This window comes from Scyliorhinus torazame, chromosome 16 (assembly GCF_047496885.1).
Source record: "Scyliorhinus torazame isolate Kashiwa2021f chromosome 16, sScyTor2.1, whole genome shotgun sequence".
Lineage (NCBI taxonomy): Eukaryota > Metazoa > Chordata > Chondrichthyes > Carcharhiniformes > Scyliorhinidae > Scyliorhinus > Scyliorhinus torazame.
Window position 1 is genome coordinate 190,430,424 of NC_092722.1, and position 14,849 is coordinate 190,445,272.

The 14,849-nt window shown below is 49.6% G+C and overlaps 1 protein-coding gene across 1 annotated transcript in view; it reads left to right on the plus strand.

Moving 5' to 3' along the window:
• The window catches only part of mms19 (MMS19 homolog, cytosolic iron-sulfur assembly component), a 94,760-nt gene that overhangs the window by 42,011 nt on the left and 37,900 nt on the right, over nt 1–14,849 (plus strand). Inside the window, exons 13-16 of the mRNA XM_072479657.1 lie at nt 5,395–5,549; nt 12,543–12,621; nt 14,233–14,358; nt 14,759–14,840. Of these exons, the coding sequence (XP_072335758.1) occupies nt 5,395–5,549; nt 12,543–12,621; nt 14,233–14,358; nt 14,759–14,840 (442 nt within the window). The remainder of the gene's footprint in view (nt 1–5,394; nt 5,550–12,542; nt 12,622–14,232; nt 14,359–14,758; nt 14,841–14,849) is intronic.

The window sequence follows — 14,849 nt, forward strand, 5'->3', positions numbered from 1 at the left end:
GATCTCACTCGCATGATGAGTCAGTATAGGAATGTCACATGCCTAATATCTGGGTGAATAGAGATGCTTGAATCTTTCCAAATGCATATGTACTATTAATTTTGTACTCCAAAGTGGGATGTCAGCGATGTGGAGCAAAAGAGTTTCCATTTTCATCATCCAATATCAGTTCTTTGGGTCAGGTGCGCTGCAGAATAAATGAACAAAGTAGAGGCGACAATCGGATCAACCATGAACTTGTCAAGTGCCGAACAGGCTTAAGAGGCAGAATGGCTTAATCGTCGAGATTCGTACGCTTGTATGTACATTGACATACTGAGCTGGGATCTCATCTCATTTAAAGGGTGATTACTCCCTTTAAATGCACCAAATTTTTCACTCGACCTGTACAATCCCCTTGTACAATCTTGTACCACTGAAAACAACTTGAGGCGTTGTTGGTTTGCAATATTTCAAACTTTCTGTTTCAAAGCTTTTAACAAATGTGTGATTTGCTCTGCTTGTGCTAACAGTGTTGCTATTTTGCCAGTTCACTGCAGCAATTCTTATTATTTCTGAATATTTTGCCTATGTGGTCAAGAAAATATATATTTTTTAAGCATTTTAATGATTTTCAAGCAGGGAAGAAGCAGAGAAACAGACGGCAATACAAAGTCATACATTGAGCTCCCTTCTCCCCCCAGTTAAGGTTGAGAAACTAACTCTGTTGGTTTTAGAGCTGAAGTCAAAGTTTGAATATTGTTTTCTTTTCTTTTGTTTATATAAAAGTTAGTTTGTAAAATAACCAAACCCTATTTCTTAAGTTATCACTCCTGGAACGAATCAATCTTTCCGCACCGTCTTAAAACTTCAAAAAGTTATCTGATCCAGTCTCTTAGACACTGTTGAGAGCTGAGAAGGCATCCGTAATTGTAACTCCTCTAATCAGGGGTCCCATATTGCCCTTGTAGGAGAAGTTTCAAGACCTGTGCATTGAGTCTGCTTCCACATGGGGTCCTTCCCTGTGGCTCAACTCAGTACAGAGAGCAACAGACACATCAACAATCTGGATAAGACGGTTTTATTTTCTCAAGCTTGAGTTTGTGTACACTGAGATGAGACCTGGATCTTTGCCAAGATCTATCTACTAAACATTGATAAAAACACATCGATTATACAATTTCCAAAAATCAATAGCCCACCCCAGTTGGACTCGATCCAATCCGTGAAGCTGTCATGTTTAAACTTTAGCCGATAAAATTGCGATCAACCCATGATTGAGCCCCATCCTGTTAGCTATGTTTACAAAAGGCTTGACGTCAATCCTAATAATCCTAAGTTGTTTTTCCCCATCTTAGCATCCATTGTTCATGAGGGCCAGGTTGGCAGAACTGACATCTTTTTTACCCCATGGATTGTTTCAAAATGACAGGATATCAGAAGTGACTTCCTTTTCGCTTCCATAGGGTATCGGAGGCCACTGTTAACAACTTGCTCACGATTTCAAAAACATGGGCAAGTTAGCTAGCCTAAATCCCATCATGCCTTGTGGCCACTGCTACGTCCTAAAATACAGGTTTAATGCACCAGGCGAGCATGGTAGTATAGTGGTTAGCACAATTGCTTCACAGCTCCAGGGTCCCAGGTTCGATTCCCGGCTTGGGTCACTGTCTGTGCAGAGTCTGCACGTTCTCCCCGTGTGCGTGTGGGTTTCCTCTGGGTGCTCCGGTTTCCTCCCACAGTCCAAAGATGTGCAGGTTAGGTGGATTGGCCATGCTAAATTGCCCTTAGTGTCCAAAATTGCCCTTAGTGTTGGGTGGGGTTACTGGGTTATGGGGATAGGGTGGGGGTGTGGGCTTGGGTAGGGTGCTCTTTCCAAGAGCCGGTGCAGACTCGATGGGCCGAATGGCCTCCTTCTGCACTGTAAATTCTATGATTCCTGATTCTAATGGTTAATAATGATTACCCAGTTCACTTTCTGTAATTAATCTCAATCCTTAATAAATAATCTCAATCCATAATAAACTAACTTATGTAAAACTACTCCAGTGGCATCCTAGCTATTCAGTTGAAGAGGGTTCATCGCTCGACGACCCCCCCCCCCCCCCCCCCCCCTCCCCTCCCTTCAGCCCTGAGCGCCTACGATTATGGGGGATTTTACAAGAGTATCAACAAGTGGAGATGATAAGGAATCAGAGCCATGAGGGTGTATGGAATTGTGTGAATGATCAAATGTAAAGAGAATACTGATTACTGTCAACATATCACACTTCCAAACTGCTGGAACAAAAAATAAACAATGAACTGAAAATCACTTATTGTCACAAGTAGGCTTCAATGAAATTACTGTGAAAAGCCCCTAGTCGCCACATTCCGGCGCCTGTTCGGGGAGGCTGGTACGGGAATCGAACCGTGCTGCTGGCCTGCCTTGGTCTGCTTTAAAAGCCAGCGATTTAGCCCAGTGTGCTAAACAAGTGAGGTGACAAATTTATAACTAAAAAAAACCATGAATCAAATCCTAAGCCTGTCAACACAAAAGGACAAGCAACAGGTATCTTACCTTATACGACATCCATTAACTAGCCAACCTTGTTAGTTGGGTATTATCCTGACAGAGAAGGAGAATTGGGGCAGCGCAGTGGTTAGCATTGCTGCCTCACAGCGCCAGGACCCGGGTTCAATTCTAGCCTCAGGTGACTGTGTGTGTGGGGAGTTTGAACTTCCTCCCCGTGTCTGCTTGGGTTTCCTCCGGGTGCTCCGGTTTCCTCCCACAGTCCAAAGATGTGCAGGTTAGGTGGATTGGCCATGATAAATTGTCCCTTAGTGTCCAAAAGGTGAGATGGGATTATTGGTTCTGGGGATAGATTGGGGGCGTGGGCCTAGGCAGGGTGCTCTTTTCAAGGGGCGTGCAGACTCGATGTGTTGAATGGCCTCCTTCTGCGCGATAGCCATTCTACGATTCTATGAAAAGAGAAAACAGCACTACTTAATGTGCAGTTGCTTAATCTAACCGTGTGGTGGATGCTATGCTATTTTTCCTTTATAAATTTAGAGTACCCAGTTATTTATTTTTTCCAATTAAGGAGCAATTTAGCGTGGCCAATCCACCTAACCTGCACATCTTTGGGTTGTGGGGGTGAAACCCACACAAACACTGGGAGAATGTGCAAACTCCACATGGACAGTGACCTGGGGCTGGGATCGAACCCGGGTCCTCAGTGCCGTGAGGCAGGGTGCAATGGAATAAAATAATCAACTGAACTAATCAACCTCGATTCAAGCATGTTAAATGATAAATACAGGTGTTGAAGAAAAGAAGACACATATGAGAGAAGATACGATACCCAGTAACAAACCGCATAGCCGCCAGTTGAACAAGCTTTTTAAGAATCAAGTATATGCCTCTATAGGAAACAGTCGGCCTCGCCTGGTGCGTTAAAGAAGTGGTCTTTCCATGAGAGTGGTTCGAGGATAGGCAAGGTGGATCAACACAAAGCCAATTCCTTTTTTGTATTGCATGGACTTGATGCTGTTGAATGCAGCACAATGCTTAGCCAGGTCCGCGCTCATGTCTCGATATATCCTAATAGGGTGAGATTGCGGGTGTTTTCGCACCCATTGAAAGACCAGCTCTTTGTTTTTGTAGCTGTGGAACCGGGATAGGATGGCTCGTAGGGAGTCGCTGGGGCAAGGTTTCAATCCAAGGGTGCGGTGGGTCCGGTCTAGCTCTGGGGGAACAGGGAACACGTCTTTGCCCAACAAATTTTCAAGTTCAGATATAAACTGAGTAGTGGTGCGGCCTTCAGACTCCTCTGGTTACCCCACAATTCGCCGGTTCTGCCGTCTGGACCGGTTCTCCCGGTCGTCGCCCCTATTTTGCAGCGCCACATTCTCTTTCCTCACCGCAGCCAGCTCAGACTCCCAAGGCGCTGATTCTGTAGCTGTGGTCAGAGGGCTGTCTCCATATTGATGATGGTGGAGTGGGAGTCAACAGTTAGGCGAATGGAATGGAGGGAGGATCGCCTCCAGTGAAACTTGTCCAGCACCGCCTCCGTCAAAACTTGTCCACCTCGGCGATCAGCGGGAGAGGAGGCTGCCATCTTGATTGCATCCGGATAGGTGAAGGTTTCTATTTCAGTTGAGGTTTTCTGGCTAAAATACGAGCAGAAGTTTGTTGCTTACTCATTTACAACAGCTTTCACGGTCTCAAAATATCTCAACGTTCGACTCGCGGCGCTGTGAACAATAGAAAAGCGAGAATGTCGGGGGGGTGGTACCGCGTGTGCATGCTCCGCCTATATCGTGAAACCCAAAGTGCATGAAAATATCTGTATTGCTTAACTTTTTTTTTTTGCCTGTTACTTATTTTTCCTCGTCTGGCATGGCACATAACTAAATTTGTTCTGTCTCTCTTGAACAATGGTCTCCACCTCAGTGTGGTTTCCTGTGGCTGCTGTCCTGTTTGCATGGTTTGAACCAACCCGTTCTGGGAACTGCAAGTTGTTCAAGGCACCACATTTCAAGAAGGATATATTTGTCACGGAGATGGGAAAAGGCAGATTCACCAAAAATCGAGCAGCACTTCAAAGGGTTAAATTGTGAGGGCAGGTTGCATAAACCTAGCTTGTTATCTCTTGATTTTAGGAGATGGAGCTGAGACCTGATCAAGATGGGGGAAACACTAGAACAAAAGGGGAATAATCTTAAAATCAGAACTTGACCACTCAGGAAGATAATCATATTGGGAGTAGTGGAAACCGGGAATGCAGAAAGTCTGCGGAAACTGAGGCCAATTGGAGCTTTAAAGTAATGGTCAACAGATTGTTGTTCGGTAACGGCACCAAGGGATATGGAACAAAGATCAATCGTACCGAATTGGATAGTAGGCCCACTAGGAAGAATTATCCCCTCCTGCTCCTCGGATTCCACCGTTTGAGGGTTGATTTTGGAGGCCATGTTTATTTGGCTTTTTGGTGCTTTTGATTTAACTGTATTTGAGTTCACCACTCTAGACGGTGAGCAGAATGGCTCTGGGGCTGGACTAACATGAGGCACAGAGTGCTCCTGTTACTCCAGGATTCCATATGCTGACAGGTTGTTCAGTGGTCTTATGATAAAAGCAAAATCCTGTGGTTACTGGAAATCTGAAATAAAAAACAGAAAATGCTGGAAAGACATCTGTGGAGAGAGAAATAGTTAATGTTTCAGAAGAAGACATGCGGACTAACGTTAAGTGTGTTTCACTCCACCAATGCTGCCAGACCTGCCGAGCCTTTCCAGAATGTTCTGCCCTGTGATAAACCATGTGCTTGCTTCCAGTGGTGGGGGTCATCATCAGACCTCCTTTTGTTTTGAATTTACATTTTGGTACAGTAGTCCATCTCTGAAATCTGTCCCCTTGCCTCCTCACCTCAGACTGTAAGCATCACCTGTGTGAACCAGACATGAAGCTGGTGTGGCCAAGTGCAAAGTTGCTCCAGGCGGCTGCGAGTGCTTCCTACAGAGCGTGCTCCAAAATCAACAGCTGCATCTTCCCTCTGTTACTGGAACAGTTCAACAAACATAAACAGGTAAAGGGAGGAAGCATGGAAACCAACTTTTGATCAGTCATGCCATGTGTTGAGGCCTCTCTATGGACCATAAGAACAGAATCAGAGAATACGCCAGTTCTCGTATTTTGCATTTTCAGGGAAGATGTTGAATTAGGACCCGAAAATGACCCGTAATCTGGATGTTAAAAATCCCGTGGCCTTCCGACCATTAGGGAGTTCTTCCCAAATCCGAGCCAATATTCCTCTTTCAACCAGCAACACTGGTTCAGATTAAATGGCAGTTGATCGCACTGCTGTATCTGGGATCTTGCAATGCACGCAGTCGTCCTCTGGATACCACTTGCATTGCTAACTAGTGAAGCCCTGCTGGAGGTAGTGTTAACTTGAAGGTGGCTAGGGCAGCACGGTGGCGCAGTGGTTAGCACTGGGACTACACCTCTGAGGACCCGGGTTTGATCCCGGCCTTGGGACACTGTCCGTGTGGAGTTTGCACATTCTCCCCATGCCTGTGTTGGTTTCACCCCCAAAATCCAAAAATGTGCAGGGTAGGTGGATTGGTCACCCTAAATTGCCCCTTAATTGGAAAATAATTGGGTACTCTAAATTTTTTCTTTTAAACTTGAAGATGGCCACAACTGTAGCTGTGGTGCCCTGCACTTTTCAATAGTCTGTCAAAACTCTGGATTCACTCGGCAGCATGGTGGCGCAGTGGTTAGCACTGGACCCAGGTTCGATCCCGGCCCCGGGTCACTGTCCATGTTGAGTTTGCCAATTCTTCCCATGTCTGTGTGGGTCTCACACCCACAATCCAAAGATGTGCAGTACAGCTGGATTGGCCACACTAAACTGCCCCTTAATAAAAAATTAACTAATTAATTTTTAAAACTGTGGATTCACACACACCATTAAATTTACAGATCTATGGAGCACTGCTGTAATGTTTGTTTCCAGAACGCCCCCGCTGAGGAGTTGCCAGTTTTTGGAGGTACCGTCCTGTTTGGGTCAGTGTTAAAGATTCTTTTGGACTTCCGGTTGCGGCTATTCCTAGGTAGGTCGCACGTTCGGCAGCTCCCGCCGAGAATGGACTTTTGGGCTCTCTAGAGGAGCCCCAACGGCAATTGTTCGACTGCTTCCAGTGTGGGAAGGTGACAGCAAGGTCCCCCCGGCAGTATATGGATTGGACCAGGAGTGGAGCGGTGAAAAAAGTGATCTTGGAGCAGCGAAAAGTGAGAGGGAGGAAAAACAAGATGGTGGCGGGTGGAGACCAAGCAGCATGGGCGCAGTTAGACGCTGCTTTGAGGAGCTGAAAACCGAAATGCTGGCGCCAATGAAGGCGGCGATTGAGAAGCTAGTGGAGACCCAGAAGGCCCAAGGGGCGGCGATTCAAGAGGTGCGGCAAAAAGCCTCGGAAAACGAGGACGAGATCTTGGGCCTGGCAGTGAAGGTGGAGGCGCACGAGGCGCTGCACAAGAGGTGGGCGGAAAGATTTGAGGACCTGGAGAATAGATCGAGGAGGAAGAATCTTCGGATTCTGGGTCTCCCTAAGGGAGTGGAGGGGCCCGATGTCGGGGCATATGTGAGCACGATGCTCAATTCGCTGATGGGCGCGGGAGCCTTCCCGAGGCCCCTGGAGCTAGATGGGGCTCACCGGGTCCGAGCAAGGAGACCCAAGGCCAACAAGCCGCCAAGGGCTGTAGTGGTGAGGTTTCACCGCTTTATGGACAGAGAGTGTGTCCTGAGATGGGCCAAGAAAGAGCGGAGCAGTAGGTGGGAGAATACGGAGTTCCGAATCTACCAGGACTGGAGTGCAGAAGTGGCTAAGAAAAGAGCTGGTTTTAACCGGGCCAAGGCGGTGCTCCATCGAAAGGGGGTGAAGTTCGGTATGCTGCAGCCAGCGCGACTGTGGGTCATGTTCCAGGATTGGCACCACTACTTCGAAACGCCTACTGAGGCATGGAGCTTCATACGGACTGAAACGTTGGACTCTGATTGAGGGTTTGTCGTGGGGGGGTGTTTGCTGCGTTTGGGGAATGCTCTTTGTGTTTGGGTGCTGGGTGGGGGATGGGTGAAGGGACTTGATGGGGAGACTGTGGGAGAGTGTGCACGTCGGTGCTGGAGGGGCAGACCCCCACGAGGGAAGAGTGGGGAGTGGAGGCCCGGAGAGGGGAATTGGGGTAAGGCCGCAAAAGGAGCTGTGCCAGAGGGGGCGGGGCCAGATCAGGAAAGTGCGGGCTTTTTCCCGCGCTAGAGAAGGACTGGGGTGGGGGTTCCGTGGGGGGGGAGGGGGCTGCTGGAGGGGGGCGCACACTGACTGTCAGGGAGGGGATGGGGGGATTCTCACACTGAAGGGGATCGATGGAATGGCGGGAGAGGCCGGGGTCAGCAGGAGTCAGCTGACTTACGGGAGTGTTATGGGGGGAGCAAAAGGGCTAGATGTGGATCTAGCGGGGGGAGGGGGGGCTAATGGGGGGGGGGGGATAGGGATGCTGCTGCATTGGCCAAAGGGGAGCTGGAAGTAGGAGAGATGGTCAGGGCAGGGGCCTGCCGTCTGGGGGACTGGTGGGTGCGGGAGACGCGGGCACGTGGCTGGCCTAGAAAAGGAGATGGCGGGGGGGGCAGCCCCCCAATCCGGCTGATAACTTGGAATGTGAGGGGCCTGAACGGGCCGGTCAAGAGGGCCCGCGTGTTCGCGCACTTAAAGGGACTGAAGACAGATGTGGTTATGCTTCAGGAGACGCATTTGAAGGTGGCAGACCAGGTTAGGCTGAGAAAGGGATGGGTAGGACAGGTGTTCCATTCAGGACTGGATGCGAAGAACAGAGGGGCTGCAATACTAGTGGGGAAGCGGGTGTCGTTTGAGGCAACGAATATTGTAGTGGATAGTGGAGGTCGATATGCGATGGTGAGCGGTAGGCTGCAGCGGGTGTGGGTGGTACTGGTAAATGTATATGCTCCGAATTGGGATGATGCCGGATTTATGAGCGCATGCTGGGTCGGACTCCGGACCTGGAGGTAGGAAGCTTGATAATGGGGGGGGCGGATTTCAACACGGTGCAGGGCCCAGCATTGGATCGCTCTAGGTCCAGGACGGGTAAGAGGCCGGCTGCAGCCAAGGTGGTTGGGGGATTTATGGACCAGATAGGAGGGGTGGACCCATGGAGGCTTGTCAGGCCCCAGGCCAGGGAATTTTCATTCTTTTGCCACATCCATAGAGCCTACTCCCGGATAGATTTTTTTATTCTGAGCAGGGCGCTAATCCCGAAAGTGGAGGGAACGGAGTACTCTGCCATATCCATCTCAGACCACGCCCCGCACTGGGTGGAGCTGGAGTTGGGGGAGGAGAGGGACCAACGCCCGCTGTGGCGTCTGGATGTGGGACTGTTGGCGGATGAGGAGTGTGTGGGCGGGTGCGGGGGTGCATTGAAAGATATTTGGAGGCCAACGTCAATGGGGAGGTGCAGGTGGGGGTAGTATGGGAAGCGCTGAAGGCGGTGGTTAGGGGAGAGCTAATCTCCATTAGGGCCCACAGGGAGAAGAGAGAGGGGAGGGAGAGGTTGGTGGGGGAGATTTTAAGGGTGGACAGGAGATATGCAGAGGCCCCCAAGGAGGGGCTACTCTGGGAGAGACGGAATCTCCAGACGGAGTTCGACCTGTTGATCACAGGGAAAGCAGAGGCACAATGGAGGAAAGCGAAGGGGGCGATGTATGAGTATGGGGAGAAGGCGAGTCGGATGCTGGCACACCAGCTTCGTAAGAGGGAGGCAGCGAGGGAGATAGGTGGAATTAAGGATAGAGGGGGGACTACGGTGCGGAGTGCGGTGAGAATAAACAAGGTATTTCAGGACTTTTATGGGGATTTGTACAGATCTCAGCCCCCAGCGGGGGAAGAGGAGATGTGACGATTCTTGGATCAGCTGAGGTTCCCGAGGGTGGAGGAGCAGGAGGTGGCTGGTTTAGGGGCGCCAATAGGGCTGGAGGTGCTGGTTAAAGGATTGGGGAGCATGCAGGCGGGGAAGGCCCCGGGGCGGACGGGTTCCCGGTCGAGTTTTATAGGAAGTACGCGGATCTGCTAGGCCCGTTGCTAGTGAGGACTTTCAATGAGGCTAGGGAGGGGGTGGCCCTGCCCCCGACAATGTCCGGGGCGCTGATCTCTCTGATCCTGAAGCGGGACAAGGACCCACTGCAGTGTGGGTCGTATAGACCGATCTCGCTCCTTAATGTGGATGCTAAGTTGCTGGCAAAAGTGCTGGCTACGAGAATTGAGGACTGTGTCCCAGCGGTGATTCATGAGGACCAGACTGGGTTCGTAAAGGGCAGGCAGCTAAATACTAACGTGCGGAGACTCCTCAACATGATTATGATGCCCTCGGTGGAGAGAGAAGCGGAGGTAGTAGCAGCTATGGACGCGGAGAAGGCTTTTGACCGGGTGGAGTGGGAGTATCTTTGGGAAGTGTTGCGGAGGTTTGGGTTCGGGGAGGCGTTTATCGGCTGGGTCAGATTGCTATATAGAGCCCCGGTGGCAAGCGTGGCTACGAATCGGCGGAGGCCGGAGTACTTTCGGCTGTACCGAGGGACGAGGCAGGGGTGCCCCCTGTCCTCCCTGCCGCTGAAAAGGGCGGAAAGGAGCTTTCGGTACTTGGGGATCCAGGTGGCTGGGAGTTGGGGGGCCCTGCACAAACTCAATTTGACGCGGTTGGTGGAGCAGATGGAGGAGGATTTTACAAGATGGGATGTGCTGCCACTCTCGCTGGCGGGCAGGGTGCATTCGGTTAAAATGGTGGTCCTCCCGAGGTTTCTCTTTGTGTTCCAGTGCCTTCCCATTATGATTCCCACGGCCTTTTCAAACGGGTAAGCAGGAGCATCATGGGTTTCATGTGGGCAAATAAGATCCCGAGTGTAAAGAGGGTGTTTCTGGGACGGGGGGGTGGCTGGCTCTGCCGAATTTGTGCGGATACTATTGGGCAGCCAATGTGGCGATGATCCGTAAGTGGGTAATGGAGGGTGAGGGGGCGGTGTGTAAGAGGTTGGAGATGGCGTCCTGTGTGGGCACGAGCCTGAGGGCGCTGGTGACGGCACCGCTGCCGCTCTCGCCGACTAGGTACACCACGAGTCCAGTGGTGGCGGCAACACTGAAGATCTGGGGGCAGTGGAGGCGACACAGGGGCGAGGTGGGAGCCTCGGTTGGGTCCCCGATTCGGGAGAATCATCGGTTCGTCCCGGGAAGGATGGATGGGGGATTTCAGAGCTGGCATCGGGCAGGGATTAGGAGAATAGGAGACCTGTTCATAGATGGGACATTTGCGATCCTAGGGGCGCTGGAGGAGAAGGTTGGGTTACCCCCGGGAAATGCTTTTAGGTATATACAAGTGAGGGCGTTTGTGAGACGGCAGGTGAGGGAATTCCCGCTGCTCCCGGCACAGGGGACCCAGGACAGGGTGATTTCGGGTGTATGGGTTGGAGAGGGCAGGTTCTCGGCGATCTACCAGGAGCTGAAAGAAGCGGAGGAGGCTGCGGTAGAGGAGTTAATGGGCAAGTGGGAGGAGGAGCTTGGGGAGGAGATAGATGAGGGTCTGTGGGCTGATGCCCTGAGTAGGGTTATTTCTTCCTCCTCTTGAGCCAGGCTCAGCCTAATACAATTCAAGGCTGTTCACAGAGCGCATATGACAGGGGCGAGGATGAGTAGGTTCTTTGGAGTGGAGGACAGATGTGGGAGGTGCTCGGGGAGTCTGGCAAATCACGCCCATATGTTCTGGTCGTGCCCGGCACTGGATGGGTTTTGGAGTGGTCTTGCGAGGACTATGTCTAAGGTGGTGAAAGTCCAGGTCAAGCAGAGTTGGGGGTTGGCATTATTTGAGGTAACGGACGAGCCGGGAGTGCAGGAGGCGAAAGAGGCCGGTATCCTGGCCTTTGCGTCCCTTGTAGCCCGGCGGAGGATCTTGCTATTCTGGAAGGACGCGAAGCCCCCCAGTGTGGAAGCCTGGATAAATGACATGGCAGAGTCATTAAGCTGGAGAGGATAAAATTTGCCTTGAGAGGGTCTGTACAGGGGTTCTTCAGGCGGTGGCAACCGTTCCTAGACTATCTTGCGGAGCGTTAGAAGGAGGTCAGCAGCAGCAACCCTAGGGTGGGGGGGGGGGGGGGGGGGGCGGGGAGGGGGTGGGGGGGGGGGCTTCCCTACGAGTACCTTTAAATGTCATATGGGGGGGCTATTGTACATGGGGAAACCCAGTGTAAATGTTTTGTACAATGTACAATGTTTAATTGTTGTGTTTGCGTTTCTTTTATCTTCTGTTATTGGGGGGGGGGGGGTTGTCAAAAATTTTGTTGGAAAACTTGAATAAACATATATTTTTTTTAAAAAAAGATTCTTTTCAACCTATGCACCGAAGAGTGGGGGAGTGATGGTGCCTCAACTGGCGATTCCTGCTTGCAAAGCACTGCCAACATAACACCATAAGACATAGGAGCAGAATTAGGCCACTCAGCCCATCGAGTCTGCTCTGCCATTCAATCATGCTTGATATTTTTCTCATTCTCCTGCCTTCTCCCCAGTCAAAGCCAGTCAACTAGCCTTTCCTCCCTGTGCTGTTTGTGGGGCCGGTTTAGCTCTGTTGGCTAGACAGCTGGTTTGTGATGCAGAGCGAAGCCAGCAGCATGGGTTCAATTCCTGCTGAGGTTATTCATGAAGGCCCCGCCTTCTCAACCTTGTCTCTCGCCTGAGGTGCGGTGATCCTCAGGTTAAATTGCCACCAGTCAACTCAACCCCTCAAAGGGGAAAGCAGCCTATGGCTCTCTAGGATTATGGTGACTTTACTTTACCTGTTTGTGGGATGTTGCTGTCGCAGATTAACAGATTTCTGTGCATGACTGCTGCTGTGCTCCAACAAATAAATTAGTTTGATAAGCACTTGAGGCATTGTTATGCTCTATTGAAACACTGTAGAAGTACAGGCATTCCTTTCCGTCATTCCTTTTAAATGGAACTAATGGTGGGACATTATTTTTTTGCAGAGCAGCCAACGTTGGACAATCCTGGGAATATTGAAAGTTTTTGTTCAACTAACCCAGAAATGGGACCGAGATGAAGAAGGTGGGTTGGATTTTGTTCAGGTCAGATATTCACCCACTGGGAGCTGGGGTTATGGAGGGAGTTGTATTCTCTTGCACATCTCCCGATGTTAATAACCGCACACTCTTGAGACCAGGCCTTCAGCTGCCAAGGCCTCGTGCTCTGGGTTTCTTCCCTAAACCTCTCCTCCTTTGAGATGCTGCTTAAAATCTATTTCTTCAACCAACTGGCTTTGTGTCATTTTTGTTTTATGAAAACTTTCCTGAGAAAGTTTTGGTCATTTTGCATTGTTGTTGGATGTGAGGACTGACTGCAGCATCGAGGACTGACTGCAGCATCGATGAGAAATTGAGTGGAGAGATGAGGGTGCTTTGCTCCTCAGTCCGAGGAAAATGCTGAGGTGTGGAAGAATGTAGTAACAATGAGCAGAGTACAGAGAATATTGGACGATGTTGAAGGGGCCTGGGCTGCGTCACCTGCACATTTGGTTTTACTTGTAATGTTTGTTTGATTCAGTGTCCTTACTCACGCCCAACACCCGGCCTCTGAAACCAAACTCTGCATGTGATATTTCCCCTGCAAACCAAAGAATTAAAATGTTTATTTTTCCCATTGCAAGAGTACTGATAATACTGTAGGTTTGGTCGATACACTTTACGCCATAGGCTGCAATATAAATCATGTACTTTGTGAATGATTATCACTGATAATCTGTTCTTTGTGTTGAAGTTCCTTAATCAGCAGTATCAAGACTGTGAAATTGAATTCTCACTAAGAAATTGTTTTAAGGTGTTGCAGGAGATACACCGACACTCCCTTCAGAAAACAAAATTATACTTCCAACTCCATTGTTCACTTTGTATAACGTTTTTAACGTGTAAAAAGTACTTCTTCATTGGACAAACAGATTTGTTACTTTAATTTGATGAGCCAGTAACTGTTGGTGGCTATTTATTGTTAGTATTTTCATCACCCTTGTGGTCAAATCCCTCTGCAGCCTCAGCCCTCCATATCTGATTGAGCCGTACAATCCCTTTGAGATTATCACCGTAGGCAGCCATGTCTTCAGCTGCCTAGGAACTCCTCCTGCCCTAAGAGGGTGTTGACCACCATGGACCTCCATGGGATTGGTCTATGACTATGCATAAGGTGCTGCAGTGGTTTGCCATTCCCTTTTGCAGGATGGCTGACCAGGAAATTCTCCTGCTCCTGTTGCCTGCCATCAGGTGTATTGGAAGGATTGTACAGGCTGATAATCAACCTGTTTGGCCAGGTTACAAATGCAACTTCCCTTGAAGTGGGACTTGAACCCAGAGCTTTAGAAGACTTGCCTGGGCACTCGACTCTGGAATTCCTCCCTCCTAAGTCTCTATACCACTTTCCGTGTAATTCTGATTCTAACCTACCTCTTTGACCAAGCTTTTCGACCCCTATCCTAATATCTCCTCCTGTGGCTCTTTGCCAAAGTTTTATAATGTGCCGTTGCAGTGTCTTGAGACGTTTCAATATACTGAATGTGCTCGATAAATGCAAGCTATTGTTATAGAATAATGAAAAGGATAGAGGCAAATCATGAAGGGGAATGGGTACATTAACCTCTAATTATTAATTCTGTTTCTCCTTCCCTCGCAGATGAGAATCCTCTGTGTGTCTTTAAAGATCAGCTCTGTATCCTGGTATTCTCTGCACTGACTGACTCCAGTGTCCAACTACAGACGGTGGGGACGAGCACTTTGGCAGTTCTGGGATCGCAGCAAGGTGATTTCCCCTTTAGATCTTCTCGTGTGCACAGACATAATATATTTTTTTTAATTTAGAATACCCAATTAATTTGTTTTCCAATTAAGGGGCAATATAGCGTGGCCAATCCACCTACTCTGCACATCTTTTGGGCTGTGGGGATGAAACCCACGCAAACATGGGGAGAGTGTGCAAATTCCACACAGACAGCGACCCAGAGCCGAGATCAAACCCGGATCCTTGGCGCTGTGAGGCCGCAGTGCTAACCACTGCCACCGTGCTGCCCCCAGATATAATAGTTTTGTATGTTTAGTGGCAAGATGGATGAGTGATGTGGAGCTGCTGTGAGCACCTCTGTTTACTGCCGTGTACTTCACTCTGTGTCTGTCTTCATAGATTTCTCTTCTGTCTGTCCCAGATTTGCTGTCCCCCTCCGACATCGAATTGACTGTTGATCATTTGAACAGACTAATCCTGCGGGAGGCCGACCCTCAGGTTTGGTGAGGATT